Below are 27105 nucleotides of genomic sequence, written 5' to 3'. Positions count from 1 at the left end.
AGTCAGAGTTAAGACTATGCTTGCTAAATAAATGCAGCTCCAACAAGCCCCCATCTTGCCCTGCAGACAGAACTGCCCCTAATCCCTTCCTGACGGGCAGTCTTGAGCTGGCCCTGGTTTCAGGGAAAGGTTTAGAGTCTTCGTCAGACTTTTTTTTTATTAACCTGTCTAGCAGAATGAAAACAAAAATAAATGGTATCATCTATCTAGAAAGGGTAAAAATTACTTTATCCGATTAAATAGCATACCACTAGTTCCTTGGCATATGTTTATTTGACAAATGTAGCTTCACACATGTGAATCATCAATCTGTCAGGAATACTCAGTTATATGTCATTTTCTCCATACACCTATAAGCATAATAAGGAGGTCCATATGCTTTCACTTTTAACTAGTTTAGGGTAGGAAATAAATGTACCACAGGGTGCTTTCCTCCTTGGACCTATGTCTTAGAACTGGAGTGTGTTTTTTAGTCGTGTGTGTGTGTGTGTGTGTGTGTGTGTGTGATAGTGATGATGATGATGATCTGAAATTTCACATAAAATAGATGAGAACATACTGGGAAGGCCAAGCTGTGACATGGGAAGACTCTTGAGTTTTCTTCTTCCATATCCCTTGGCTGTTCTCTGTCTGTAGGTTGATAATGGTCTCTCAAGTTTCTGTAAATTATCAGACAGAGCTGTGTTTTCCTTACCTTTTCTCAGTCTTCTAGGGACTAGGGAAGAGAGAAAGTGCTAATTGAGTCAAACATTTTCTAACTCTTGGAAAAAAGTGAGCAGAGAGAGAGCCACATGTCAACAAAGCAAGTAATTAACCTGAGTATTGTTAGGAGCTACTAGTGATCATTAACATGAAAGACCCATCAGTAGAGAATCCATCTGCTGAATAATTGAGTTGTCAGTCCTCACAAAGGAATACAGAAAAATAATAATCTTGAAATTTTGACTCTCAAGCCATATCCTCAGATTAAGGAGAGAAGTGCAACTCATCACAGTTCTATTTTCAGAGACTACCACGTGCATAAATGGTGCATCTCAGCAGTCTGGGTGGCTTTTTCTTCCCATACAGCTTAATAGGAAATAATAGTGCTGTGCCATTTTAACCAAAGCTTTTTGTTTTTTGTTTTTTTAACTTCAAACCTTGTTATGTGAATTTCAAACAAAATCAAAATTCCAGATCCTTTTTGGCTGAAAGTGTAGAAGGGAGGGAGGTGAGGGGGCCTTAAAGGAAGGAATCGATCCATGGGACCTGAGTTAATATTCAGAATATGATAAATCACTTATCAGCCTGCAAGGCATGTTGAATGAAATAAAAGAGTCTATCCAGTTAAACTGGTTTGAAATCAGCCCGTGGAAGACAAGGTGCCGTACTTTTCTATTCTGGAGTCGTTTCCTTAAAGATAAGAAATGATCATAAATAAAACAATTGTCTTCAGCATGGCTCAGCTCTCAGAATGAGGTTTTGACAAAGCTGTTTATTTTGGAGCAGGGAGAGATCAAAGCAGGAAGATTAACTGAGCCCTCTCTGGGCAGCCACTCAGTAACTCGAGGCGGATCACTGACACCCGGGGCTTTTGTTCCTGCCACTGCAGCTTCAGAAGAAAGAAACTAGGATTTCAATGTATTTGGGCCTTCTGTGCTGTAGCACTCACGGAATGTGTAGGGTGGGACTTCAGCGCCCTGAATGTTCTGTCTATTTTCTGCTTTGAAGAGAAGGTGGTGGAACTCTCTCAACCTAGTTAACAGCTCTATATGGCAAATAGTTCTCAGTCACTTGGCCCCCAGAGGGCAATGACTTGGGGGCCTGGAATGGAGGGGGGCATTCGGGGGTGGGATATGATGGGAACAAAATTCCATTTTCTAATGCACAAGGCAGGCAGGCACTGTTTTTTCCTCTTGCCTGAAATCGCAGCAGATCTGCTCTGCTTGGGCCCAGCCCCAGATCTGAGTTGGTGAGCAGTGCCATCTACTGACCTACTTACTCCTAGGTCTCAGCGCCAGTGTTCCCTTGAGGTCTCATTTTCAACAATAGAGAAGGAAATTCTGAACATAGTGGGGTGTTTGGTTTCCTTTACAGTGAAGCATGTTAAAAAACTACTGCTTTACCTCTGTGATTAAGTAATTTCCTTGTGTTGCCAGAAGTATTGTATTTGAAGTTAGCTTGGTCACATTGGTCTTCTGGTTATCTTAATGTTAAAAATGAAGAAATAAAGGCTATTCTCAGGCAAGATTCTGTTAGGAGCTCACTTCTTACTTATACATTTTCCTAAATTCAAAGGAATATGTACGCTTAGAGAAGTATTTGGTCTTTTCTAGAATGTCATCCTCAATAGATAAAATGTTTATTTGTAGTAGAAAATTTTACAGCTGAATGGAAACCTGGATGTTATCTTGTTCATCTCTCTCATTTTATCTCATTTTTTGAGGTTCAGAAATGATGAATGATGGGACTGGTACCTGAACTTGGGTTTCTGAGCCCAATCAATGCTCTTTCTACAAATTAAATTACAAAATAAATGTGAACTCATTTTAAAAATCTTTTTTGTGTTTTGGAAGATGGTAGACCTTTGAACAGAACTGGAGAGTGGCGTGTGTGTGTGTGTGTGTTAAAGCAGAAATGGATAAAAAGAAGAGCAGTAGGAATATGAGACTGCTTAAATATCTCCTTTATTTTGCATTTTCTTCCTTAATATTAGCTTCAGGTTATAATAACTCACTTGGTAATGAGGATATAATGAAAAAGGCAAATTACTTTGCTTTTTATGTTTCTATACATTTGTAAACACTCATCAAAAATTTCAGTGGTTCTCAACCATTTTAAGCAAGGGCCATTTAAAAATATTTCCCTCATAATTCTCAATTTTGAAAATTCTAATAAATCAATTGTATTTATTAAGTAATAATTTGTTTCTCCTTTTTATTAATTAGAAACGTAGCTCCCAACAGTCTGAACAGTATGCAAAACTGCTCTTCGTAACCTAAGCTACAATTGGGTCAGATAAAAGGAAAGGCACTTGATATTTATCATGGGTAAACACATCATTTCTTGAAATACGGAAGATAGTCCTAGCTCTTTATTTCTTGAGTGGGAGGATCCCAAGTTGGGAGCAACCAGTGTCACTGATGGCAACCTTCATTTCCAAAGCTGCCTCAGTTTAGTGGATATGAGTGAGTACTTTTTAGAATCTGAAAGTCAGGTACTAAAAGGGTATTTGAGTGTTTGTCTTATCATCCTTAGTGTACCGAGCACTGGTAGTCATGCTGAAACAACAGAATGAATAAGAAAAAATTCTTGCCAGAAAGGATTGTAATCCACTACAACTCAGCTGCTGTACATATGTGTGAGAGTGTTGTCACAAAAGAGAAGCAGCCTTGGAAGCTTAGATCAATTTCCTTATCTTCACCTTCTTTTTTTTTTTTTTTTAAGTTCTATTACCCTGACTCAGCATTTCACATATACGTAATTTATTTTCCCAGAGAAAGTAAGATTAGAGGAGAAGAAAGAAAATGTATGGAGGAGAGATGCTCTTTGGAAAGGGATGTTATTATATGACATTTCATTTTATTTTAACATCTTTATTGGAGTATAATTGCTTTACAATGGTGTGTTAGTTTCTGCTTTATAACAAAGTGAATCAGCTATACATATACATATATCCCCATATCTCCTCCCTCTTACGTCTCGCTCCCACCCTCCCTATCCCACCCCTCTAGGTGGTCACAAAGCACTGTGACATTTCATTCTTAAGTCCCTTCGTTTAGGTGGCTGGTTAGCTAAGAAGTGCTAGAAATCAAATTTAACTGTGTTCTCTTTGATCCCTAGATTCTTGAAGTGAAAAGTCCAATAAAGCAAAGCAAATCAGATAAGCAAATAAAGAATGGTGAATGTGACAAGGTAGGTGTCCAGTCCATTACTGTGAGTGCTCCAGCACTGACCCTCTTCCGTTTCTTTGTGTTTCCCTTGATCATCCTTGCTGGTTCTCCTTTCGTTTTCTTCATCAGAAATGCCTGAAACCTCCAAATGACAATCACTTCTTCCCAATGCTTTGTAGTTTATTTTCCAAGTCTTGTTTATATCTCCAGTGTTAAGCCTGGCCTTACGCTATCCATGATTGCCAAGGGATTTCAGGCACATTGAATTGGGAGGTGAGAGAATTGTAGTGCAGGTGGAGGGTTAAGGAATCTCAGACTTTAGTGAGCAGGACATCTGATCCCAGTGCAGTGTGTTTTCCCCAAGTGTGCAGTCACGCATCCAAAATCTGACTTCAAGGGCTGTTGGGGGTTTGTGTCTCGTTGTGGGCAGGGTCCTCACGTGCTTTGCAGGGGCGGGCCTGGCTAATGCTTCACAGACCTTTCTTTTGCCTTCATTGCAAATGGCACTCGGAACATGCAGGCATTTATGCTAACAAAGACCATGAGTCTGAGTATAGGGAGGTGCACCTCTGCCTTTTCAGGGGAGCTCTTGACAAAGCAGATGCTAATGTGGATAGTGACCTCTATTTTTCATAAGACATTCTTCTGTCCTGTTACTTGCTATTCACTAGCAATGTTAGATATGACCAGGAGGGACCCAAGAGGGCTTTTTTCTTTTCAGTTTGCCCTGACATAATTGATAATGTGCATCAGTACTTCCATATTCAAACTTGGGCTTTTTTCTGTTAAAATGCTTCTAAGATGGAAGAATAGTTAAAAAAAAGAGTGTAGACTGTGATAATACATTTAAACTCACAATTTTTCATTGCGTTCCCCTTCTCTCTGTAGAGGCGTTGTTGGGAGAGGGGGCACCTGCTCACTTGAACCTTGTTGAGAGCAAATAAGTGCAAGAATTGCCCTTTTTATCAATAAAAAGCTGGCTTGAAAAGTTAATAGTTGGCCAAGAGAGATTTGGTCTGCAAAGGCCTTGGGCAGTGCATCCACACAGCCTGGGGTAGAGGGTAGTATGTGGAACCTCTAACCACTGCTTGTATGTTCTTATTTGTTTATTCTTTTATTTTTGAACTGCTTCCTTAAAGTGCTTGTTCTTTGAGGGGGATGCTGTTCTCTTTCAGGCATACCTAGATGAACTGGTAGAGCTTCACAGAAGGTTGATGACGCTGAGGGAAAGACACATTCTTCAGCAGGTGAGAAATGCTTTTTAACACAACCCTTTCCAGAAACATCAAGACCTAGTTTGTCCTGGGCTAGTGTAATAGCACCTGGAGGCCACGCCAGGTGGCCTTCTGAAAGCCCCACACTCTCAGAACTGGCCCAGTGCCACCTGCGAAGTAGGTGGGGGGGGGGGGTTCATTTCCGAGGCTGCCCAGAAGTCTGCTTTGGGGCTTCCACGGTACGATGAAAACTGGGCACATGGGGAGGTGATGATGCTGGGATATACTGATCCCTCAGCCGTCTGATGCTGTCACGTGGGCTGAGGGAGGGGAAGGTAGGAATGCAGAAACCTTTGGGGCCAGGCTTCTGGTTTCGTGGGAAAACAGTGATAAGAATTGCAGTCAAGTGCTGTAAACATTTGTGATTCAATTTAGTAACCTTTGCCAATGCTATTCTAAGGAAAATAAATATTTTCCTCATTTGTCTTATCTTGTATAACATACATTCTATTATTATGAACTCAACTGTAGAAGACTTGTAGAGTGGGGAAACTTCTATTAGTACGATTTGATGTTTTGAGAAGATAAGAAGGATGGTTTTTAGTTCTCATAGTTACAGCACATGCGTCCATTGCATTAACAGTGGCTATTGATAAAATAATTTTTCTTTAACACCCAAAGAGAAGGTTGGGTTCTAAATTCCAGGGTGCGTTTGTAGATTTTTTTGCTGCTTGAATTTTTTTTTTTTTTACTACTTTCAAATGACTTGAAATTAGTACTTAATCTACCCCAGCTGTGTATGGGTTTTTTTTTTTTTTAATGTTTAATGGCTGATGGTCACATTTCTATTTTGTGTACATTTTTGCTTAAATCTATAAATACATGCTCTCAAACTTTCCAAGTTCCCTGATTGGTCTGATAAGCTTTTTAACCCTTCTAGAGTTTCAGATTTGAACAAAAGACTATAGACCTGTATAATTCTTAATTGGGGATAGTTGCATTTCTATCTCAGTGCGTAATGGATCGGGGAGCAGGGTTTGAGTGGCTTACCCTAAGACATATCCTAGTATTTTGATAGCATTTTTCTTCAGCTTTCTTCTGTGTCACTGAAAATTGTTCAGCCTGCCACTTACCAATTATTTGGGGCTCATTGCCTGAATGGTGATGGTAAATCTATTAGCTGACCTTCCCATCCTTTCCCGAACACCAGCTCTGAACCACTGTGGAGCAGTTGTCTAATAAAGCTATTACAGCACAAGTTGGGCCCAGATAGTGCGTCTCGTAGGAGAGCGAGACAGATGTTTGGTCAGTTGGGACCCCTTCACCAGGAAAGCCAACCAGTGAGTTGAGGATACTAGGCTTTTGAGCAGGGTCTTACCTTGGGATGTCATTGGCATTCCTAATTTCACACTGTCCTTTATTTTGACCTTTGAAAGACTTGTGAGGGAAGGTGGCTTACTGGAGAATTCCATCGAAGCGGATTATTTTAGTGTTCTAGAGGGAGAGAGTGATATCTATGAATTTTTAACCTGGCATAAAGGCACTCCAGGGCCCACAGCGTTTCACCCTAATTGCATTCCCAGGCCAGTTGAAAGCTCTCCGTCTTTGGCCTTTTGCCTTGTAATGCAGCTGAGACTTGTGATTATGATACCATGATGCATGTCCTGTCACGGTTTACTGCTTAATTAATTCCTATTGTAAAACATAGAACTATTGAGGACTAATGTTATTCTCCACCTTGAGCACTGCTCATCTTGTGGACTGCATTCCACAGAGTCTGTGTATTAGCCACACAGACCCCAGCACCTGAGACAGGATTTCTGGTGAGCGCAGGATCCCATCCCAGGTCTTTTCCTATTAAATACATCCTGTGAAAAAATCTGACCTGACACTTTTCTTTGGCTCACAAAAGGTGGTTAATATCTTTATTTTATTCTGGGGACATGCAGTGCTGGCACCCAGCATCTAGATTAATGAACAGAAAGCACTGGATCAAGAGAGGCTGTGTTCTTAAGGCCCTTTTCCATGAGGTAAAAGTATAGTACAGTAGACACAGTCAAAACCAGAGATGTTCGTACCTCGGACTGACTAATAATTTGATTCTTCTTTAAACCACATGTTCCACATTCATTTGGAAAGGGAGATTGAACACTTCTAAACTCCCTTGGAGTTCCAGCTCTGAGTCTGGATTTGCATCCTCCTTAGGAGAAAAACAAAAAACCTCTGAGGAAAACCAGGGCTTCCTTAGAGGATGGTTCGGCAATTTAGGTAACAGCTATTATACATTTAGAATTTTCTTCAGGGAGTTGGGGAATAAATGGTAGATCAGAGTGTTCTAACAACATGGAAAACTCTCCCTGAGAAGTGTTTTCTCCAGGATGCCTCTTAACCCAGGGTAGGGCACACGCTGTCACACGGTAGACAGGGCTTCCCCATCCATAGCTGGGGCCATTCTCCAGGAAGTCCTAACTTACCCCAGACCTGACTCCCCGCCAGACAGAAGCAGTTAAAGCAAAGCTTGTTCATTACTTCCCACTCAGCAAAGAGGCTGCTTCGGGTGGAAAGAATACTGTTTTGTTTTGTTTTTTTAACATAAAAAAGCATAATCAGACTACAATGCATCTGCCTTTTAATAATTTTTATGACTTTTATAACCAGGATTGGGGGAAGGAGCTACAAACTTAACAAGTGGAGCTTACCCTGTTTAAAAAAAAAAAAAAAAAAAAAAGGCCTGCGTGGTACCCCCTCCAAAGCTGACGTGGCAGGAAATAATCCATCACAGATGTTTTCACAACACCATCATCTGAAGAATGAGTTAAGCAGTATACATACGCCTCCTTTTCCACTACCTATAATATACCATGTGCCCTTGCCTGCTTTCCTTATCTGCACTCAGTCTGTCTTTTATTATTGCTATTATTTTGGAGCTGGATTCATCATTGCAGTACGATGCAGGGTAACGACACCAAGGTAGAGCCACGGTGCATCAGCAGAGCGGGGATTCCTATAGACAGGCAGCGTGGCATCCTTCAGGGACCAGCAGGGTGGTGCTTTTAGGCTTTGTGGCTGTGTCATTGCAGTGAAGCACGTTAACGTGGTGTTTCTGACGTTCTGACTCTTTCAGGATTCATGGAAAGGCACCCACATTTATTTTTCTTTATGAAGTCTTTACTTAATTGAGGGTGTAGGTTCATGCTCTAATAATTCAAATCATTAATGCTGTTCCCATTGGAAATAGTCCTGAACGCCCCATCTGTTGCCACCGCTACTACTTTAAGGCTGTCTCTGCCTCCGCCTTGATGCATTCTTATAAGCTCCCATAAAAATGTAGGGCTCATTTAGTGAGATTGATAAGATCCCCTTCATTTCTTTGCATGTTGTGGCTGCAGGCGGGCTGGGGGGTGTTGGTTGTGGAGGAGACGCGAGGGCTGTGATTGAATCCCCAGAACCTACAAGGTAGTACAGTGCACGTGAGATGACGGGGCCGAATATCCTAGTGGGCAAATGTGTTTATTTGCTTTAAAAGCAAGTGGTCTTTTCTAGAAGGTATTTTTTATTACTCTGTCTTCTGCCTATTGCTAAGTAATTAGTGAGCAACTATATTGAGTCACAGAAATTTATTTTTTTAAAGGGGTGAGTTACCTGCCATTTTCAAGGGAAAATGGAGGGCTGTACTTCTTTATCCCCACATTGTGGTTTTAGTTTGTCATTTCAACCACTTTACTTCAGCTACTGCTCTCCCTGCTTTCTTCCCTCCCTCCTGCAGACTTTTATTATAATTTTTTTTTAATTTCAAGGAGGTCTTTTCTGAGCTTTAGCTTCTGGCATTTTCCCTGCTTCATTTGTTTTAGTGCTAATGAAATGGCTAACAGTCAATGAGGGGCAGAGGGAAAAAAGCACTGGGTCTGAAAATTCATGTGCTATATAGTTACCTCCCAGATAATTAAGGATAAGTTTATGTTTACATGGTAATCATAATCATGTTGCCCTCATCTGTGTAGCAATTTGCAGTTTATAAAGAAGCTTCATGTTCCGTATATTATTTGATCCTCTGAACAACATTGTGTGATAGGTAGAACAGGTGGCATTGTCCCCATTTTACAGATGAGGAGACTGAGGCCCAGGGGTTATTGTGTTCTGTCCAATGCCATTCAAATAGTGAGCAGAGTCAGAATTTGATATGCCAAATTCAGGATTCTCTGTTCTGAGTGCTTGGTCATTTACCTACTGACCAGCTAGTTGAGGAGAGGATTCACACTCTGGAATAATTGTCATTTGCTTCCATTGTATAAATTGAAAGGCTATTTGTTTTCATCCCGAAAGAGCTCTCTGAAGAGGCTGTTTGTTTCTATACTGAAGTTTACACATTTTCACTCCGTCTATAGTGTTTCTACACAATGTAGCAAAAAAGATAATTTACTCTGGAAAGTACTTTTAATTCAATCGATGTTAAATATGTAATATAGTAAGTATTTGATTGCCTTGAAAGTCTTCTGTTTGTGGACAGAGCTGTGTATGTGTGTTTCTCTATGTATATAGACGTGTGTGGCTGACTTAGCTAAAGCGCTGTTTTAACTATTTACTAATAAAGCAAATGAGGGTTCATTTTAGATCTTTTAGTGTTAATAATAAGATCTAGCTTGATAAATTCTTATGTGAATATCACACTTTAACCATTACTGGGAACACCCCTTCTGATATTCTCTTGATGCGTGTGATAGAACGCTGAGTCCAGTGGTTTAAGCAAGTAAGGCTCCCTCTCCGCCCTGCATCCCCCCCCCTTCCCCACCACCCCATATAATAATAAGCCTGGAAGTAAGTGATTCATGGTCAGTGTGGTGGAAAAGATGCTACTGAGGACATAGACTCCTCGCCTTCCTGCTCTGCCATCTTTCACATCTTGCATCCGTCCACTTGAGGGGACGACAACTGCTGCACTTCCAGGATGGCATCTTCATTCCAGACAGGAAGGAGGAGCAGAGGGCAAAAGCCTCATGCCCATTGTCCATACCCTTTCGAAAATTTTCCTACAAGGCCAGTGACTTCTGACAAATAAACTGTAAATAGCAGTGTCTGCCCAGTGCTGCAAGTGGGTCTCGGAGGCAAGTATATAGCTGGGCATATTGCCACTCCCAGAAAATCAAGCTTCTGCTAGTAAAGAAGAAGGGATATATGGATATTAGGTAGGCAGTTCGCTGTGTCTGTCATGATTTTGCAATGGGAGTAACTGATTTTGTTATTAAACCCATAGTTATATCTGTAAAAAAAATAGTTCCAGAGGTTGAATAAGGCAGTAACAGCTCAGTCTGGAGTTGCGCAATTAATTGGATTGAGGTTCACTATGTCTTATGTTTCTGTGGCAAATATGTCAGGAATAGGGAGCACATTTTCTATTGAGAGCCACTGACCCATAGGGAATAGTTCACAAATTTACTGTTTTTTTAAAGAAAACTAATTGTAAGAAGAAAAGGTCAAAAGTTTCCATTCTGCTTTTTCAACCAGAAATTAGGTAATCTAAAACTTCATTGAATAAATAATAGGCTGAATAATTAAAATTATTCCTTTTAAGATGATTGTACTAAAGAAAACAGAAGCATATGATAGAAAAGGAGTAACAGACAACTAAAAATAAGCGAAATGGTTTGCCAGTTGGTTTCTCTGTGCAAATACTTTTTCTTTCACCTTGATGTGGATTTTCCTCTCTCCCCGACAAAGCTTACTAAAATCAACCCCCCTCCATCCCAATTTACTCACAACAAACGTACCTAGAACCCATACTATCCAGGCATAGCATCTATTTCTGTCAAAATTATTAGTAAAATAGGAATAGAAAGACACGTAACATGATAAAAGATTCTTTCAAACCCATAACCAACATCACTGTTAATGTTGAAACCTTAGAGGCATCCTCCCGAAAGCCAGGCAAGACCAATAGTGCCTCTGTCACCACTTTCGTTTATCATATTTCTGGAAGTTGGAGCCAATTCAAGAAATGAGGTATAACTATTCCCAAATGGGGAGACAAAGGCATCCTTTCTTTCTGCAGATGATACTTATCACCCCAGATACTCAAGTGCATCAACTGAACGTGACTAATGGAACGAATATAGATTTTTATTTATTTTTTGTCAAAGCATAACAAGATGTACAGCTAGATGAATTTTAACAAGGTGAATGCATCTTTTGTAACGAGCACCCAAGTCAAGCAACAAAACAGTTCCAGCACCCCAGAAGGCTTCCTTGAGCCCCTTTCTAGTCACTACCCATGATCTTCAGGAGGTGGAAATGTAGACGGTTTTATTCTTTTTCTTTGTGGGTTCTTGAGTTTTCTAAACTTTCAACAGTAATGTAATCAGAAAGAAAAATGATCATTATATATATATGTGTCTGCGTGTATGTACTTTTTCTATAAGGAGTTCTGTTATTTCTAGGCTGGAGTTTCCTTTCATCTATTAAGTACAGCCACTGTCCATTGAGTCAGTAACTAATTTTGAAAAGGGGTCTTGAAATTCTATCTCCCACTAGCTACCCATTCTCACTCCCACCCCTATAGTAAAAGGGTCTGTTGATGACTTGGAAGTAGGAATCAGTTTAAAGACTATGAATGAGAACAGGTAGTTTGCTCTCATTGAGAAATTCAAAGGGTTAATATTCCTTTGACCTACCAAATTGGCTAAGAAGTAGTTTGGTGCCATTACCAGTATAGGACCTTCCTGCTGTAAATGAGACTATTAATCACTTGGTTCCATATTTGACTCCCTCCATCTCTCTCTCTTTGCCTTTTGATGTCTATTGCTTATTGCCTAAACTTTCTCTTATTTACTCCTCTAGATTGTGAACCTTATAGAAGAAACTGGACACTTTCATATCACAAACACAACATTTGATTTTGACCTTTGCTCGCTGGACAAAACCACAGTCCGTAAACTACAGAGTTACCTGGAAACATCTGGAACATCCTGAGGCTACAACAACTGGATGCATCAAAAACTCTGGGTTTTTTTTTTTGGTTGTGATTTTTTTCTTGTTTGTTTATATGGAAACACTCAGAATGATGCAACCAAAAGGGAAAAAATAAAACGCAAACAACCTTCAGCTTTATTTTTCTTTAAAGCCAGTCATCATCTCTTGATAAAGGAGAGGTTAAGCAAACCAGCCTCAGCGGACCACTCTTCTCTCCAAGGAAATCCCCGGGAAGAGTTAGCCTGGATAGCCTTGAAAACAAACAGATCAAATACAACACGAGAAAACTTAAAGAATGTGTATGGTATCATGTATCTCTCTCTGTGGTGGTTCATTCCACAGGACGAATGCATATTCAACACACTGCCTTATTACATAACTGATCTATTTATTATCGCATACAGATATTCTAGAGTCGTTGAGGGAATGACACCACAAGACATTCTAAGTACTCGGTCCCGTGGATGCTCTTTCAATGCAGCGCCCTTGCCATCCCAAGCCCAGTGACCTTACTCGTATACCGTGCCACTCTCCACCAACTTTTTCCAAGTCCCTTAACTCGTTGCAGTCTGTATTTTCCACCTTGTTTTTCCAGTCCCAGGACACAAATGATCAACTGGGGGGACCAAATAGCCACCCTGATTTTCTTCTTTGTGGTCTTTTTCCTGAAAGTTGGGGCCCAGTCCTTGGCTGTATCCATATAATGATCTTGGACCATGGTTAGAAAACGCACCAAATAGGATCATACGAATTGCTGTCTAGCCTTAGTCAATAAACCTGTAGGACTTTTAAACGAACGTGTACCTGTAAACGTCCTGCATCCAGCATTGTTGAGATATCATCAACATCCTTGTGTCTGTTTTACTGTTACGGTATTAGGTAAATATGGAAGTGAATGCATTCCACAGGATCATAATTTTTAAAAGAGGAATTCTGGTTCTGTTTTCTAAAGAAATGTTGTAGAAATTCTTAATTTGGTTCTATTTATTAGTAAGAGTTTCAGCTTTCTTCAGCTGCCAGTGTGTTACCCATCTTTACCATAAAACCTGGAAGAAGAGATTTTTGTTTGTTCACATATGATCCTCTTAGACTCTTTTATATTTGAAAAATTAAAATCTTTCTTTGGGGGAAAATTCTTGGTTATTCTGCCATAACAGATTATGTATTAACTTGTAGATTCAGTGGTTCGATACCTGTTTAGTCACTTGCTTATGTTTCCAGAAGGATTTCTTGTATTGGTGAATATAAAGATGGTTGGGGAGGGGGGGATATTTTTGTTCTTGATGTACCCTGTTTTGAAACTAGAAATCTGTCCTGTGGCATGCAAAAGAAAGCAAATTATTTTTAAAAGAAAAAAAAAAAAACCAAACCAAAGTACTTTTGGTGTCATTATTCTATTCTCTCCATAAGTGGAGAATGCAAAATGAGAACAGTTCATCTTCCAAGTTTTTGCTAGGAATTCAACCGAAAAGAAAAGAAACGAAGAAATACTTCTGGATCCAAAGGTTCGTTCACTGGATCAGCCTTAAGAAAGTCTCTATGTGTGCTCATGGACCAGTATCTCCCTTGTTTATTCCCATGCCAGATGCTGTCTTTTCATACAGAGATTAACTAGTGTCTGTACAGAAAATGGTCTTTCCAGACCCATTCTTTTGGGCAGGAATGTAAATGCAGATTGATAATGGAGTTATTTCTGCATTTCAACAAGGGGATTTTTTTTTTTTACATTGTTTCTTTCTATCCAGAGACACTATCTTTTCCTTTAAAAAAATTATAATACAGCCATGCTCCTTGTAAATTACTTTTCAGAAGCATCCCATTGAGGACAAGTGTACTTTTTCAATAATGTTATGACTCTTGATGATTGGCATGACCGACCTTGAAGCATTTGTTTTGTAGTCGACTTCTGAATGTTTAATTACAGAGAAACTTTCTGAGTCATTTTGGACATCAGGTGACTGATGAATTGAGTGGTTTTAGTTGTGTTTTGTTTCCTTTTTTAACTTTACAGGTGAAAGGGGTGGGCAATGCTTATATGGAATTTTTTGCAACATTTAAAAATCTTTAAAAATTTCTAAATGCTAATCCACATATTCTAATTAAGCCAGAAATGTATGTGGTTTAACTAAAATATCTATATAGCTTAACTAGAAATGTATATATGTAGTTTGGGCCATTTTTATTTTTGTATCTAAATTGTGTGGCCAAAACCATGATTTGGCAATGTAAAGATTTTTTTGTTCCCTAGGTTACTAACCAAGAAACTGGTTAACATAAGTAACCAGACAAAAAGGATAGCAAGAAGGGAAGCTATTACAGTGATAAACTTTAGACCTAAAATCTAGGTAATAAAGTAAATGTCTTCAGAATATCATCTGTAAATTAATGAAATTCAGGAAAACTTGCCCTTCTGTTATTCATAGAGACAGCAAAATGAATTTTCCATGAAATTCCAATAGAATAAGAGTCATGCTGTTGAGTTTTCAGAAGTTGAACTCTTGCTCTCATCTAATTTTTAAATGCAGAAATAATAAATCCCCTTTCCATTAAATTCAAATAGTTATACTTAACCCACTCAGTTCTGCCACATTTATACACACTCACCTTTGAAACCTGTTAAAAGATTTTTGGCATGCGTGTATTCTAACGGTGGCTTTGGTTTTTTTAAGCACAAAGGGAAAATGGCAGGGTTTAATTTTTTGGTCTAAATAAAATTAATTGGGTGAGTGTGACTATGGTTTAAGCCAGCCAGAGTATGATAAACGTTCTTTAAATTTTCCCCCAGTAATTTGAGGGGAAGGAAACATGTACAGAACTTTTTCCCCCTTATCAATTACCTTTTGCCCCTGGTTTCGCAGCAGGGTATGTATGAGAGGGGGTGCTTCTATCTTAGCATATAGCAGACGTGTTAGCAGCAGAAATGCTTGCAGCTGTTTTGTTTCTTCACCATAATCCACCTCTCTCTCTCTATGCAGACAAATAGAGATGTCTATATATGCTTGCATATTGTGTCAAAGTTGGGGAGAACATAAAAACTTAAGATCAGGAAACAAAAACTGTAGAGGAAAAAAGTCCTAGGAGAGTGTCCTAAACATTTTAAAATTGTGAAGCAAATCTCTCTACTCTGAATAATTACCCACATTTTGTAGAAAGAGCCAATAAAGTTGGTTCTCTTGCACTAAAAACTTTCTTCCACCAAAAATGTTGCTCCTGATAACTTTTACAGACCTAGCTACTCTTTAAAATAGACAGTTTAGGCGGGCATAACATCCCACATACTGTTTCAAGCCCCGCACATGTTAACAAGTTGACATATTGTTTAAGAGAGACTTTATTTGTAAATGTTTTAACTCTCCCCAGGTGACAGAGTTGGATGTTCAGTGTTGGAAGTGGTCAGTGCTGGTGTTGGGTGATGTGTGTTCCTTTTTCTCACTGTGGAGGTGACCAGCTCTGGACTAGTTTGCTGCATGCTCGTTACTTTCCACCCTTAGCATTTTTGTGTACTAATGCTTTGTGCTCCATATGTACACACATCTTATCATCTTGCTTTGGACTGTTGCTCTAAAGCTATGAGTATAATGACTACTACAGCTGACACGAATGCTGAGGAGTCAATTCCCATGATTTAGTCTAGTCGGGCTGGAAGTCTACATCTTTTGACCTCTTTTGTTTTATATGATGCCTTTTTATCACGTAGGCACTGCCGTCCCCAAATATCCCTTGTAAAGATGCATTGAAGAAGTCAAAGGAAGACAAAGCCACCTCTGTCTGTAAACTGTAAATATGTATTTTGGCGCTTGTACTCCAGTATTCTGAAAATAGAGTTATGATGGAAATGCTGACAGATCCTTAACGGTGGCCAGAGCTACCATGCAGTGCAAAAATAAATTAAGTAAATTGTATTCTTGAGATTAACAGTGCAAGGCCAGTACGTTTTATAAATCTGTCAGTATCTTTTTTTTAATGGAGTGTGTATGTGTAGTTATGTTGAAAGATACACTGTGTATGTGTGTGTAGATGCTATTATGTGAACTACAAGGCATTCATCAGATGTATTTCCCATCTCTAAAACCCATGTTGAAATGTAAGTACAGATGGACAGAAATAGGTGTTTCACTTAAATTCATATCGAATGTGTTGTGGCTCCGTTTTCTTAAGAATTCAGTAAGACTGTACGTTGTAAAGAGTCATTCGACCGAAGTTTGGTTTCCCTTTGCATACAGGAAAGATGAGCCCCCAGCCTTTCTCAAGAAGTGACGCTGGTCTTAAGGAAGAAAGAATGGCGAGATCAAAACCAGCTGAGAGCACAGTTCGTGCCCCATTCATCTGTGAGTCCCTAGGGTCTAGCACCACTTTCTGTGTCCTAAAACCAGTACATTCTTTAAGCTCTGCAGAGACTGGACAAGAAATGGTAGGGTACATTCTTGGAATAAACCAGGTTACTTGTGCATGGTGTTTTTTTTCTTTTTCCCCCTATTTCTCCCAGAGGTTTTGTTCATAAACTAAACAAAGGCCTTGCGTTTACTCTAGTGACAAAAAATGCTACCTTGCTTGGACAGGAAGGAGAAAAACTACTTCAACAAAGAGAATAGAATACTTTCAGTTTGGCAAGGAACCAAGGAATTGGATGTAATGCTCTATGTAATGCTCTTTAAGAGTAAAGAGACATTAGATTTGAGAAACTCACCTTATCTTCAGGCAACAAGCCATGAGGGGATGATAGTGGACTGCCTGGTATCTTATCAACTAGCAACTGATTTTAGGTGTGGAAACACCAGTCCCAGATGGGCTTGGCTGACAGTTAAGCTTTTGAATGACCAGGCTTGAATTGGACTAATCTCTTCCCTTGTTTCAGCATAGATATTCATTTGTTTATTTTAAAATAATGGCCTGGAATTTTCTGCAGCATGGAGAAAGTCAGGGTGGGCATCCTGGGCCTGCTGAAGACAACTCAGGTTGTCGTCTCCAAGTGCTCTCACACGGGAAGAGCACTGAGCCCCAGTTCCCCCCAGTACATTTGTTTCACCGTCTCTCAGAATTATGGTCCCACTTGGATACGCAAGGGGTCCTGGAGAGAGATGGCAGCTCAACTGAGGCCTGACGCCAAGACCTCTCTGCTTGGGAATTTGGGGATATAGTGTCCAAAACTAATGAGCTGACTAGTGGAGTAGCTACGGGTATTTTATGGGTCTCCTTGCCTGGAATACCACCCAAATAGAGAAGCCTGAGCACATTTCAAGGCTTCTGCCTTCTCTGCCTGCTAATAGTATCCACACCTTCCTGTTTATGTGGCCCCTTCCCTTTAGGGCCATTTCCAGTCTTTTCCAGAGGTTGTTAACTTGCCCTGGGCTGTCGGCTTGGCCTCTTGGTCTTAATTTCCCCTTAATTAGAGAAGGGTGACCAATGTGGTTCCCACGCGGTAGGGAGAGACGTACGTGGCACAAACGGAAAAGCACTCCAGTAATTATAACTGGGCCCAAATAACAACAAAAATAATCTACCACCTGAATGGGAAGGCTCCTTGAGTCCACGTTGATGATAACGCAGGGCGCTGGGCCATCAGCACGGAATAGGTGGCCAAAGGGACTGGGGAGATAGTGGTGAGTAAAGGCAAAGCAATTTGCTCCTTTTCCCTCGTAATCATGTCTTCCAGCACATGCGGGCCTCCACTGCAGGGCTCTGAAGTTTCAAAAGGGTAGAAAAGGATAAATCCAAGGCCATTAAAAGAAAATAATCAAAGCTATTGAAAAGATAAAACAAATGAGTCGCACTAAAAGGGCCGTCTGTGCAAGTAATAAGGTTGAAATACTGATACTGATTTCCTAGCCGAACAGCATTCCTCACACATGTGGTTTGTGTATCCGCGTCTGGGTGGGTGGTCTGGTGAGAAGTGCTAAATGCAGCAAGATGGCTTAGTTTTTGAGCAGTGGAGGGAAGCTTTGGGACAGGCTCAGCCCGTGGCATCTATAGCCCCTGCAACATAAAGAGGCTTTCCTTTTGCTTTGTTCCAGGAGGGAAAGTTTTAACTTGGCTTATTCATTTCAATATGAGTCTCTGTTCTGCACAGAATCAAAGGGTAGGAGCTTTGTGTGTGTGTGTGTGTGTGTGTATGTGTGTGTGTGTGTGTGTGTGTGTGTGTGTGTGTGTGCGCATGTTTTTTTTTTTTTAAGCACCTCCTTGTTCCTCGTCCCACCCCTAGGGGGTGGGAAGTATGGCATAGAATGTGATAACTCTCCGTTTGTTCTAATTTATTCTCTGGGTGCTAGGCAACTATACACGTGTCTTTGGAAAGAAAGTGATGCTATTTTAAATAGCACCTCAGTCTACATAGGACAGGAAAGAGTATTAAAGGCACATATGATGAATCCAGTCCACAAACAAAAGCCAAAGGCAGATGGACTCCCCCAGAGGCACATATATATTAATGACAAATGAAGTACACTCAGTTCAAAGGGGAGACTTGTTAAGGGAAACTTCTACTCAGAAAACAAGGTGCCCATCGATTCATGGCTTTTGACAGACATGGATCATTGCCAACTCATATCTGAAGACAGATTGCTTCATGAATATTCCTCAGAATTGGTGACTGTTGTGGTCTTTATTTTGAATATCCACCACTTGGGGGGATAGATCATTGTTTTCCACGTTATAATATTTATTTGTTTACAGGTTTATTGCCTTTCTTCCCCACTAGAATGTAAGCCTGATGAGCACAAGGGCTTTGTCTTGTTATACTGCTGACTCCAGGACCTAGAACAATTCCAGGACAGACTAGGCACCCATATTTGTTGAGTGAAAATGTGGGAGTATTCTGTAAAACATGGACCTCTTTTGACATTTTATGAAAAAAGGTTTTGTGTTTAAGTAAGTTTAGAAAAACTGCCCAGGATTTGACCCTCTTGGAAATTCATGACATGCTACTCTGTTAAATTTCTGGGAAGCCATATATTCTGCCAACAACCACCAAACTTGTTTACTTGAACACAGTATTTCTCAAATTGTATGTAACACAACAGTAGTTAACACAAGACAATAATAGATGTTTTGCTTTGAAGTTCCTTCATCAACATAATTTTTATACGATATTTCATTCTTCAAGGTTTACAACATAAGTTGGCATGCTACAGGTTCACAGAAGGACAGCACAGCTGTTAATATCCCCAGAAATGATTTTCTGGGTTAGGTGACCATGGTTCAAACTGGAACATTTTTGAGAAGGAAATTGGACACTATTAGTAATTATCCCAGGACAACGTGAGTAACTGGGGCTGTCTTTGACAAACCAGGGTATGTGGTAGGTCATCCTATTTCCAAGGAACGCACTTTGGGACATGGCAGAACTGAAGATTTACCCTCAGATTTCTGTTTCTATCACTTAGGCATGTACATGATAAAGGGTGGTTGGGCTCTTTATGGTAACAGAAGAGCATCCCCATGGTGGTAGGGGCAGATCCTTAGGATCCAGGGTGTAAAAGCCATTTCCAATGTTGCTGAAGAGCCATGGTGGTTGAAGCCATCCCTCACTCCCCCACCGCTTCCCCTGTGTTAGCCTATCATTTGAATAGATGAATAGGCCAGTAGACGATCAGTCCTTTCTACAATATATGCAACATACAACATATTGGGTCCCTGGCCCTGTTCTCAGAGCCTATTGCATGCTGAGGTTGTGGTGTTTTTCCAAACAGGATATCTGACGCCTTTGCTCAAGATACTACCTCTTCATTGCCACCTGCTGAGTCACTCTGCCTGCTGCTGCTGCTTCCTGGGAGTCGACAACCTCTCCCCACTCATTGCTGGAGCTGCTCAGTTGGCAGGTTCTCTCACTGTTGGACCATGTTCTGGAATTTTGGTGCTCTCTACTCTGCCTCTAGGTCCTGCTACCTGGTATCCTTTGATGTTTTAGTGGTTCCAAGTTGCACGGGTATAATTGCTAGTATAGATAGAACAAATACTCCAAAAGTGTTGAATGAATGAGTGGCTGTAAATAAACCTCTTGGCTTGCAAGGGGGTTGCTACATAGTCATTCTCTGATGCCTCTTTCTCCAAACTTCTCTTATTCTGCTACTGTTTTAAAGGTAGTGTATTATGATGACAAAAATCACAGACATTGGAATCAGAAAGGCTTGGTTTTGAATCCCAGAGCTGCCACTCCTAGCCCTAAAGCCCTAACCTTTCCTGCCCCTTGGTTTTCTCATCTGTGAGATGGGAATAACAAATTCATCCTCAAGTATCTTTATCCTAGTTGTCCACGTGTTGTGATGTGCCCACTACTCAAACAGCCATGGCCATTGACCATCCTCACATACAGGTTCTTGCAGGATAATTATCAGCTACATAACTGCTGCCTTTGTAGCTGTTTTCAGCCTATGGAAAGGAAAAGGAGGCAGAGGTAATACGTCACAATTTTCAGGTTTCTTTCTGGCCTCAGAGCTAGGTCACATAAAACTGGATTGAACACATTTCCCCTTGATGAGCTTGGTTGCTATAGAGATAATGTTGTGAAGCTGAGGTCAGAGGTTCAACCCCTTTAGGAGCCCATTTGCTTTGTCCCCTTGTATGGCTACAAACTTCCCAGTCTTATACAGCCATGCCATGAATGAGTCTCGGGTCTTAGAAGGACAGGGAGACAGCGTGCCCTTTCAAACATGACTTTATAACATCTTCTGAAGGGGGGCTATTGTATGGTTTTATCATCGTTGCCATCTTTAGGCAACTGTGGCTTACCATTTTGGTGAAGGGTGTTTGGGTGGGAGACCATCCTCTCAATAATATTGGCCATTTCACCTGGAATAAGCCCAGGTTGTGACCTTGGTTAGAGAGACATTCTGCTCAGTTACCATATACACCTTAGAATGATATCAGTCCTTTTGTTTTTAAAAGCAGACATGTATACCAGGTGGAAATGGCCACTGTTATTGTATAGTCCTGTGATTTGATTTATAGTGAACATCTCCGTTACTCTTATTTCAGCATTGTACTCTTAAAAGCCATACCACAGTTTTGATGGGATGTGGTCAGCCACATCACTTTGTAGAGGACCCCAATATAGCCCTTTGCTATGTTGAAATGCAAAGAAACGCCACCTTAGTCACTATTTTCCCCTGTATTCTTTTTTCCCTTAAACATTATGTGATGTGGTAATGTTCCATTGCTGCTGTAAGATATTACCACAGATTTAGCGGCTTAAAACAGCACAAACTTCTTATCTTACAGTTCTGAAGGTCAGAAGTCTGAAATGTGTTTCACTAGGCTAAAATCAGAGTGTCCGCAGGCCTGCATTCCTTCCAGAGGCTCCAGGGGAGAATCAATGTCCTTGCCTTTTCCAGCTTCTAGAGGCTGCCTGCATTCCTTGGCTCCGGGTCCCTTTTTCCATCTTCAGCGTCAACAGTATAGCTTTTTAAAATATTTCCCTGACTTCCACCTTCTGCCTCCGTCTTCCATCTTTTATGAACTCTTGTAATTACCTTTGGACCACCCAGAGAATCCAGGATAAATCCTCCATCGCAAGTTTCTTTACTAATCATAATCGTACCTGCCTCCTTTACCATTTAAAGTAATATATTCACAGGTTTTAGGAATTAGGATCTTTGGGGGGCTAGTACTGCGCCCACCACAGTGGGGAGATGCCAGTGTTGAAATCCCCATCCTTCTGGAAGTTTAAGCAGATAAACTTCTACTTAGATATCTAAGTAGAATTTGTCCACCCCACATTAAAAATTAAAGAAATTTTGCTGCTACTTCCAGTTGTTCATGATATCATACTTTGTGATGATGACTGTAGTAGTGATTTTTTTTTCAGAAATGGGAGAAAAATCTACAGTGAACCATATTGAAAGGTTATTTAATGTTTAAGCTGTGGTGATGGAAATTCAGTCATTCAACAGGTATTTATTGAGTACCTACCGTGTGCCAAGCACTCTTCTGAGAAGCTTGTGAAAATGTAGCTGCGGTGGCCACAGAGTTTCCTTTCCACTTTGCTGGGATAGAGACTCTTTACTCCTGAGCGAACCATCAGGTGGTTAGGACTTGTTGGAAGCAATATGGAAATCCCTAACTGGCAGACAGACTGAACAGCCTTTCTGGGCTCCCAGCCTTCTTATTCCCATTGCTGATGGCAAACTCCTTAAATCTGCTCTGAGTTTTCACAAGCCCTGAATAAGTAGTTCAACTTAAAGCAATGCACAGAGAGCAGTCTGGGGCACTGACAGGACAAAGGAACCAGCCTCGCAGCGTCTGCCACCAGGTCAGTGTGTAGTTGCTCCTTGTTGCTCTGGTTTGTCGAATAAAGATGAAAACCCGATGACGTCAGCATCATCCTACACCATCTACCTCTGTGGTTCCCACAGGCTGAGCTGTGGTCTGGTTTTCCCAGCATCACCCAGGGAGCTTTTACAAGCTATTCCCTTTTCAGAGGCTCTGATTCAATGTTTTTGCACAAAGCCTTGGGTATCGGTAATTTCAAGTGGTCCCTAGATTATTCTAATGTGCAGCCAGGGTAGGAGTGTAAAAATTGAAGTCCTGGTTCCCACTGCTAGAGATTTTGATTCAGGCAGCCTAGAACAGGGGCCACAAATCCCGATCATTAAAGTTCCTAAGGTGCAGCCAGGTTTGGGGACCTAGCAACAATCTTCTGGTACCTTCAGCTATCAGGATTCTGTTTCCCAGGGGTCCCTGATGCTAGTCAGGGACTTATTAGGGATACAGATTTCTGGAGTCCATCTCCATCCTCGCCTTCCTGATCCAGACTCTGGGGGTTAGAGTTAGGTTTAACAAGTTCTCTAGGCGATTCTTACCAGGGAATTGTAGGAAACACTGTAGAGCTAGTTAGGATCCTGAGACAAAGGACTTAAAGTTGTGCCTTTACTTCCAGTGACTTAGAATTTAGCCCACAAATCCACTCTCAGTCCCTGCATTTGGCTGATTTGCCCGTGTGGCCGATATTCCTGGGCTGGGGTTGGTGGCGTACCAAGGATGGGGCATTGCACAAGTAGCACGGCCTACTGTGCTCAAGTGATTCTCAGAGTTTCTGTGTGTTGATGGCTGCCTGGAAAGTGATGTGTAGTTCCCTGTTAGGTCATCTGATAGGTTCACAGTAAGAAAGAGGGAGGGATGTTCTAAAGCAGTGGTCCCCAACGTTTTTGGCACCAGGGACCGGTTTCGTGGAAGGCAATTCTTCCACAGACCGGGGGTGGGGTGATGGTTTCGGGATAATTCAAGCACGTTATATGTATTGTGCACTTTATTTCTATTATTATTACATCAGCTCCACCTCAGATCATCAGGCATTAGATCCCAGAGGTTGGGGACCCCTGTTCTAAAGCACAGTGCGTGGGAAAGAGGCAAATCAGATGCAAATCCATCTGGATAAGAATAAACCAGAAGTACTTAAGAATGCACCAACTGAATTTTCTCTGGTGGAGACAACATGTTGGCACTGAAACCTTGAGTCTGTCCTGATTCCACTAACCCGCACCAAGTATAAATTTTTAGTTTCTTTGACATGATCCAATTTGTTACCAATTCTAGCATAAGAAGATTACTGTTTATTCTTACTGTTTTAGTTTTGCCTTTCAGTAAATGAGCTATTTCCTCATGTCTTTACTCAGTAACCAAGGTCGAAAAATTGTTTCCCTGAGATTATGTATGTAGCCTTCTCCTTTGTAGCTTTGTTAGCCTCAAGATGATCTCCAGTTTGGATGTTCAGGCCCAAGAATTTTTGTACAGAATCATCCAAGTCTTCCTCACAGGTGGTTTTCCAGCACATGTACACAGTCAAGTCCCCAACCCACCGATGGTGTCCTCACACCTCACCAACTTATACAAACTCAAAGCCATTTGCCCTGCAGAGTCTCCACAGACTTGACTGTAGCACTGATTTATGACCTAAAGGAACAGAGATTTCAGCTTAGGTTTTGGATGTTTTCTGTGGACCAGTGACCATGGTGATTCCCAGTAAGTTGACTGAGCAGGAATAGTATTTATTTTTTCAAGTCATCCTACTTTCATAGGATTCAAAGCCTTTTCTGCAAGGGTCATTATTGGTCATGATTGATCTTGCATTGAAATCCTTCAGGACAATAAGCTTATTTGTATGGAAGCAAATTTTTGACAAACTAAATCATCAATTTTTCTCTTTCTTCAAAATGGAAAGCTAAGATGCCACTGATTTTAAGGTATTTAAAACGTTCATCAAATATCTTTACCTGATGGCTACACCTCATAGGAAATATATTTGCTCTAAGAAAGTGTAATCGCTACCTTCTTCCCTGAACATCCCCTTATGAGGAAGGTGTTGGTTTCATTCCTTGAGTGGTTCCTGTGTTGATTCCTAACTCTGGGTCAGCCTGTCCATTGCAGTTGGTAGCAAATGAGAAGGAAGGTGGATTTCTTGAAGGGCATTAAAATTAGATATTGATTTTTTATCCCCTCCCCTTTCTCTTGGTTGATTTGGTTATTGGTGAATAGAACTGGTACATAGGATGGAAACTTGAATAATTGTGGTAAGTCTTGCAAAAGCCATTCTCTTCTCTTAATGGAGTTCTCTCAACAGGCACCAAAGCTCAAGGGGTAGGCAAATTAATAATTCTTGGAAAAGCTTGCTTGTCTCAGGGCAAACTTAGAGTGACATGTCATCCTCCATTGTGACAAATATACCATCAGCTTTGGAGGCTTTTCTTTTTTATCCTCCTATGTGGCTTTGATTTTGTGTGCTCCTGACTTTCCTGAATGCAGGTCTTCTTATGAGCTGCCTGTTATTTCAATAGTGTGATAGAAATTATAATTAAACCAATAAATAACTGTTCATCTTCCTAGCAGGTCCACCCGATGGTTATTCTTTCATCAGCTGCTGACTGAAGTGATATTCCAGGCTGTGAGCTAGCTCTGAGGATACTAAGTTGAAGAAGCAGCTCAGTTACAGGTCTTAGAGCTAGAGGGGGTGCTAGGCAAGAAAATCAAAGCTTGCAGGCAGGGCAATGTATGGCATGAGGGAGTCACTGCAGGGCCAGGTATAGGGGTTTGCGTGGAGTTCCACAGAGCACCCAGGAGGCATGTAACAGCCTGTACAGGAAGGCATTCTAGGAAGAGGGAACAGTATGGACAAAGGGGAAAGTACTGGGGGCAACTACATCTAGTTTGATTTGACTCAAAGATAGGCTACAGGTAGGGGGAAAGCAGGAGATAAAACTGGAAAAGTAGGTAGAGGCCAGATGATGGCAGTCCTTGTTGCCAGACTAACAAACTTGGGCTTCATTCACTGGAGACATGGGCAGCTGTGGTGGGTGGGAGAAGCATGGACGGCTTTGCTTTGTTAGGTGGGGTCCCATACTCCTCCCCTCCACAGGGTGTACGCTGTAAGTGTCCTGCGACCCCAAACTTCTGTGCTCTCCTGGCACTTTCAGCATGAACCTCTGCTACACGCATCTCACAACATTTTCATTACCCTTGTGTTAGTTATCTGTTGCTGTGTAACAAATTACCCCAACATTTAGCAGCTTAGAACACCACCGATTTTTTTTATCTCACAGTTTCTGTGGAATCTAGGCCTAACCTAGCTGGGTCCTCTGGCTCAGGGCCTCTCACAGAGTTGCAGACAAGCTGCTGGCTAGGCCACAGTCATCTCAAGGCTCAAGTTTGGTATGATGTGCTTCCAAGTTCATTTAGTGGTTGTTGGCAGGACTCAACTCCTCACAGGCTGTTGGACTGAGGGCCTCAGTTCCTTGCTGGCTGTTGGCTGGAGGACACCCTCACTTTCTTGCCGTGTGGGCTGCTCCAGCTGACGGCTTGCTTTATTAAAGCCAGCAAGCAGAGTCTGCTGGCAAGATGGAAGTCATAGTTTTTATAACCCAATCATGGAAGTGATCCATCACCTTTTTCTATATTCTATTCATTAGAAGCAAGTCACTAAGTCCAGCTGACACTTAAGGAGAGGTTACTTCTGTTGCCATGTCAGTAAAAGGAATCTGGACCCGCCAGCTGGGTAGTCCCTCATTTGGGGGATGAGCCTCCCTCTCAGCTGGAGCTTGGTGGTGGATAAGGAGCAATGTTGTTTCTTGACCTGAAAGTGCTGTGGACTTGGAGGCAATTCCTGATATCCCAGACCCTTGGAGAGACTCAAGGAAGCAGGGAAGGAATTTTTGCTCCTTAGCTAGGCTCCATCCACCTCCCCTGAAGGGAAATGTGGCAGAGCTCTGAAGCCTGCATGAAGAGAGCAGAGGAAGGAAAAAAATATATATATATATATAAAATATATATATATTAGAAAGTATCAGCTTGGATTTCCATAGACAGCCTGTTTATGCTTCACCAACTCAACTTTCTGGTTGGTAAATCACGGCCATTTGTCTTTCCTTCTGGGATGTTTTTAGTGGTTGGAAAGCAGTCCACCTCCCAGCTTGGCTTTTGGAGCTCCCATCCCATCCCTGTGTATCCCTGTGCAGGACTAATGTGACATGTTCTGCTCCGGGTTTCTCTCTTGTCATTGAGGAGATTCCATTCTACTAGTTATATATATTTTGTTTTTCAAACTTTCTATTGGGATTATGACTTTCCTCAAATGTGATTAACTCCTCGACCCCTAATCAAATTTCTCAGATGGTTACCACCCTTTTCATAGAGGTGGATGGAATTGGCTGGCCCGGACAAGATGACCAGTGTCCAATCTGTTCCTAGGAAAAACTGAAATTTCTTTTCCAGTGACATTCATTTGTTTACTAAACTATTGAATGCCTGCGATGGGTCAATCTCAGTGAGATAATCAGGGAGAAGAAAGCATGGTGTCAGCCCTATAGGAGCTTATAGACTCTAGCATATTGTGAAGTTGCCTGATTTTATATAAGCTTTCCCTCTCTACAGAAGTGTCATCTGGTAAATAGCTTCAGAATATCTACAAGGAACAACAACAACAAATTGTTCCTCAAACTGTTGAAAAATTTGTGTGATCTCCACTTTAGTGCTCTATGGTATATATTTAAGGAAGGATTTAATTTGGTTCATGTCAAGAGTAAGGAGAGGAGAACCCATGAGTTAAGTGAGTTTGGAGGAAACGTGAGGCTGCG

General features: G+C 41.1%; 1 protein-coding gene across 4 annotated transcripts in view; it reads left to right on the top strand.

Moving 5' to 3' along the window:
* The window catches only part of MLLT3 (MLLT3 super elongation complex subunit), a 268120-nt gene extending 255921 nt beyond the window's left edge, over positions 1-12199 (top strand). For all 4 annotated transcript variants that reach the window (XM_082656015.1, XM_082656016.1, XM_082656017.1 and 1 more), the window contains 3 exons: positions 3823-3894; positions 5048-5119; positions 11918-12199. In XM_082656015.1, coding sequence (XP_082512141.1) covers positions 3823-3894; positions 5048-5119; positions 11918-12049 — 276 coding nt within the window. In that variant the 3' untranslated portion in view covers positions 12050-12199. The remainder of the gene's footprint in view (positions 1-3822; positions 3895-5047; positions 5120-11917) is intronic.
* Positions 12200-27105: the final 14906 nt, after the last annotated feature.

The sequence above is a fragment of the Grampus griseus genome, assembly GCF_964374135.1.
Source record: "Grampus griseus genome assembly, chromosome: 6".
NCBI classification, from domain to species: Eukaryota; Metazoa; Chordata; class Mammalia; order Artiodactyla; family Delphinidae; genus Grampus; species Grampus griseus.
The sequence above is the reverse complement of the archived record's forward strand: the minus strand, read 5'-3'. Positions and strand labels throughout refer to the sequence as shown.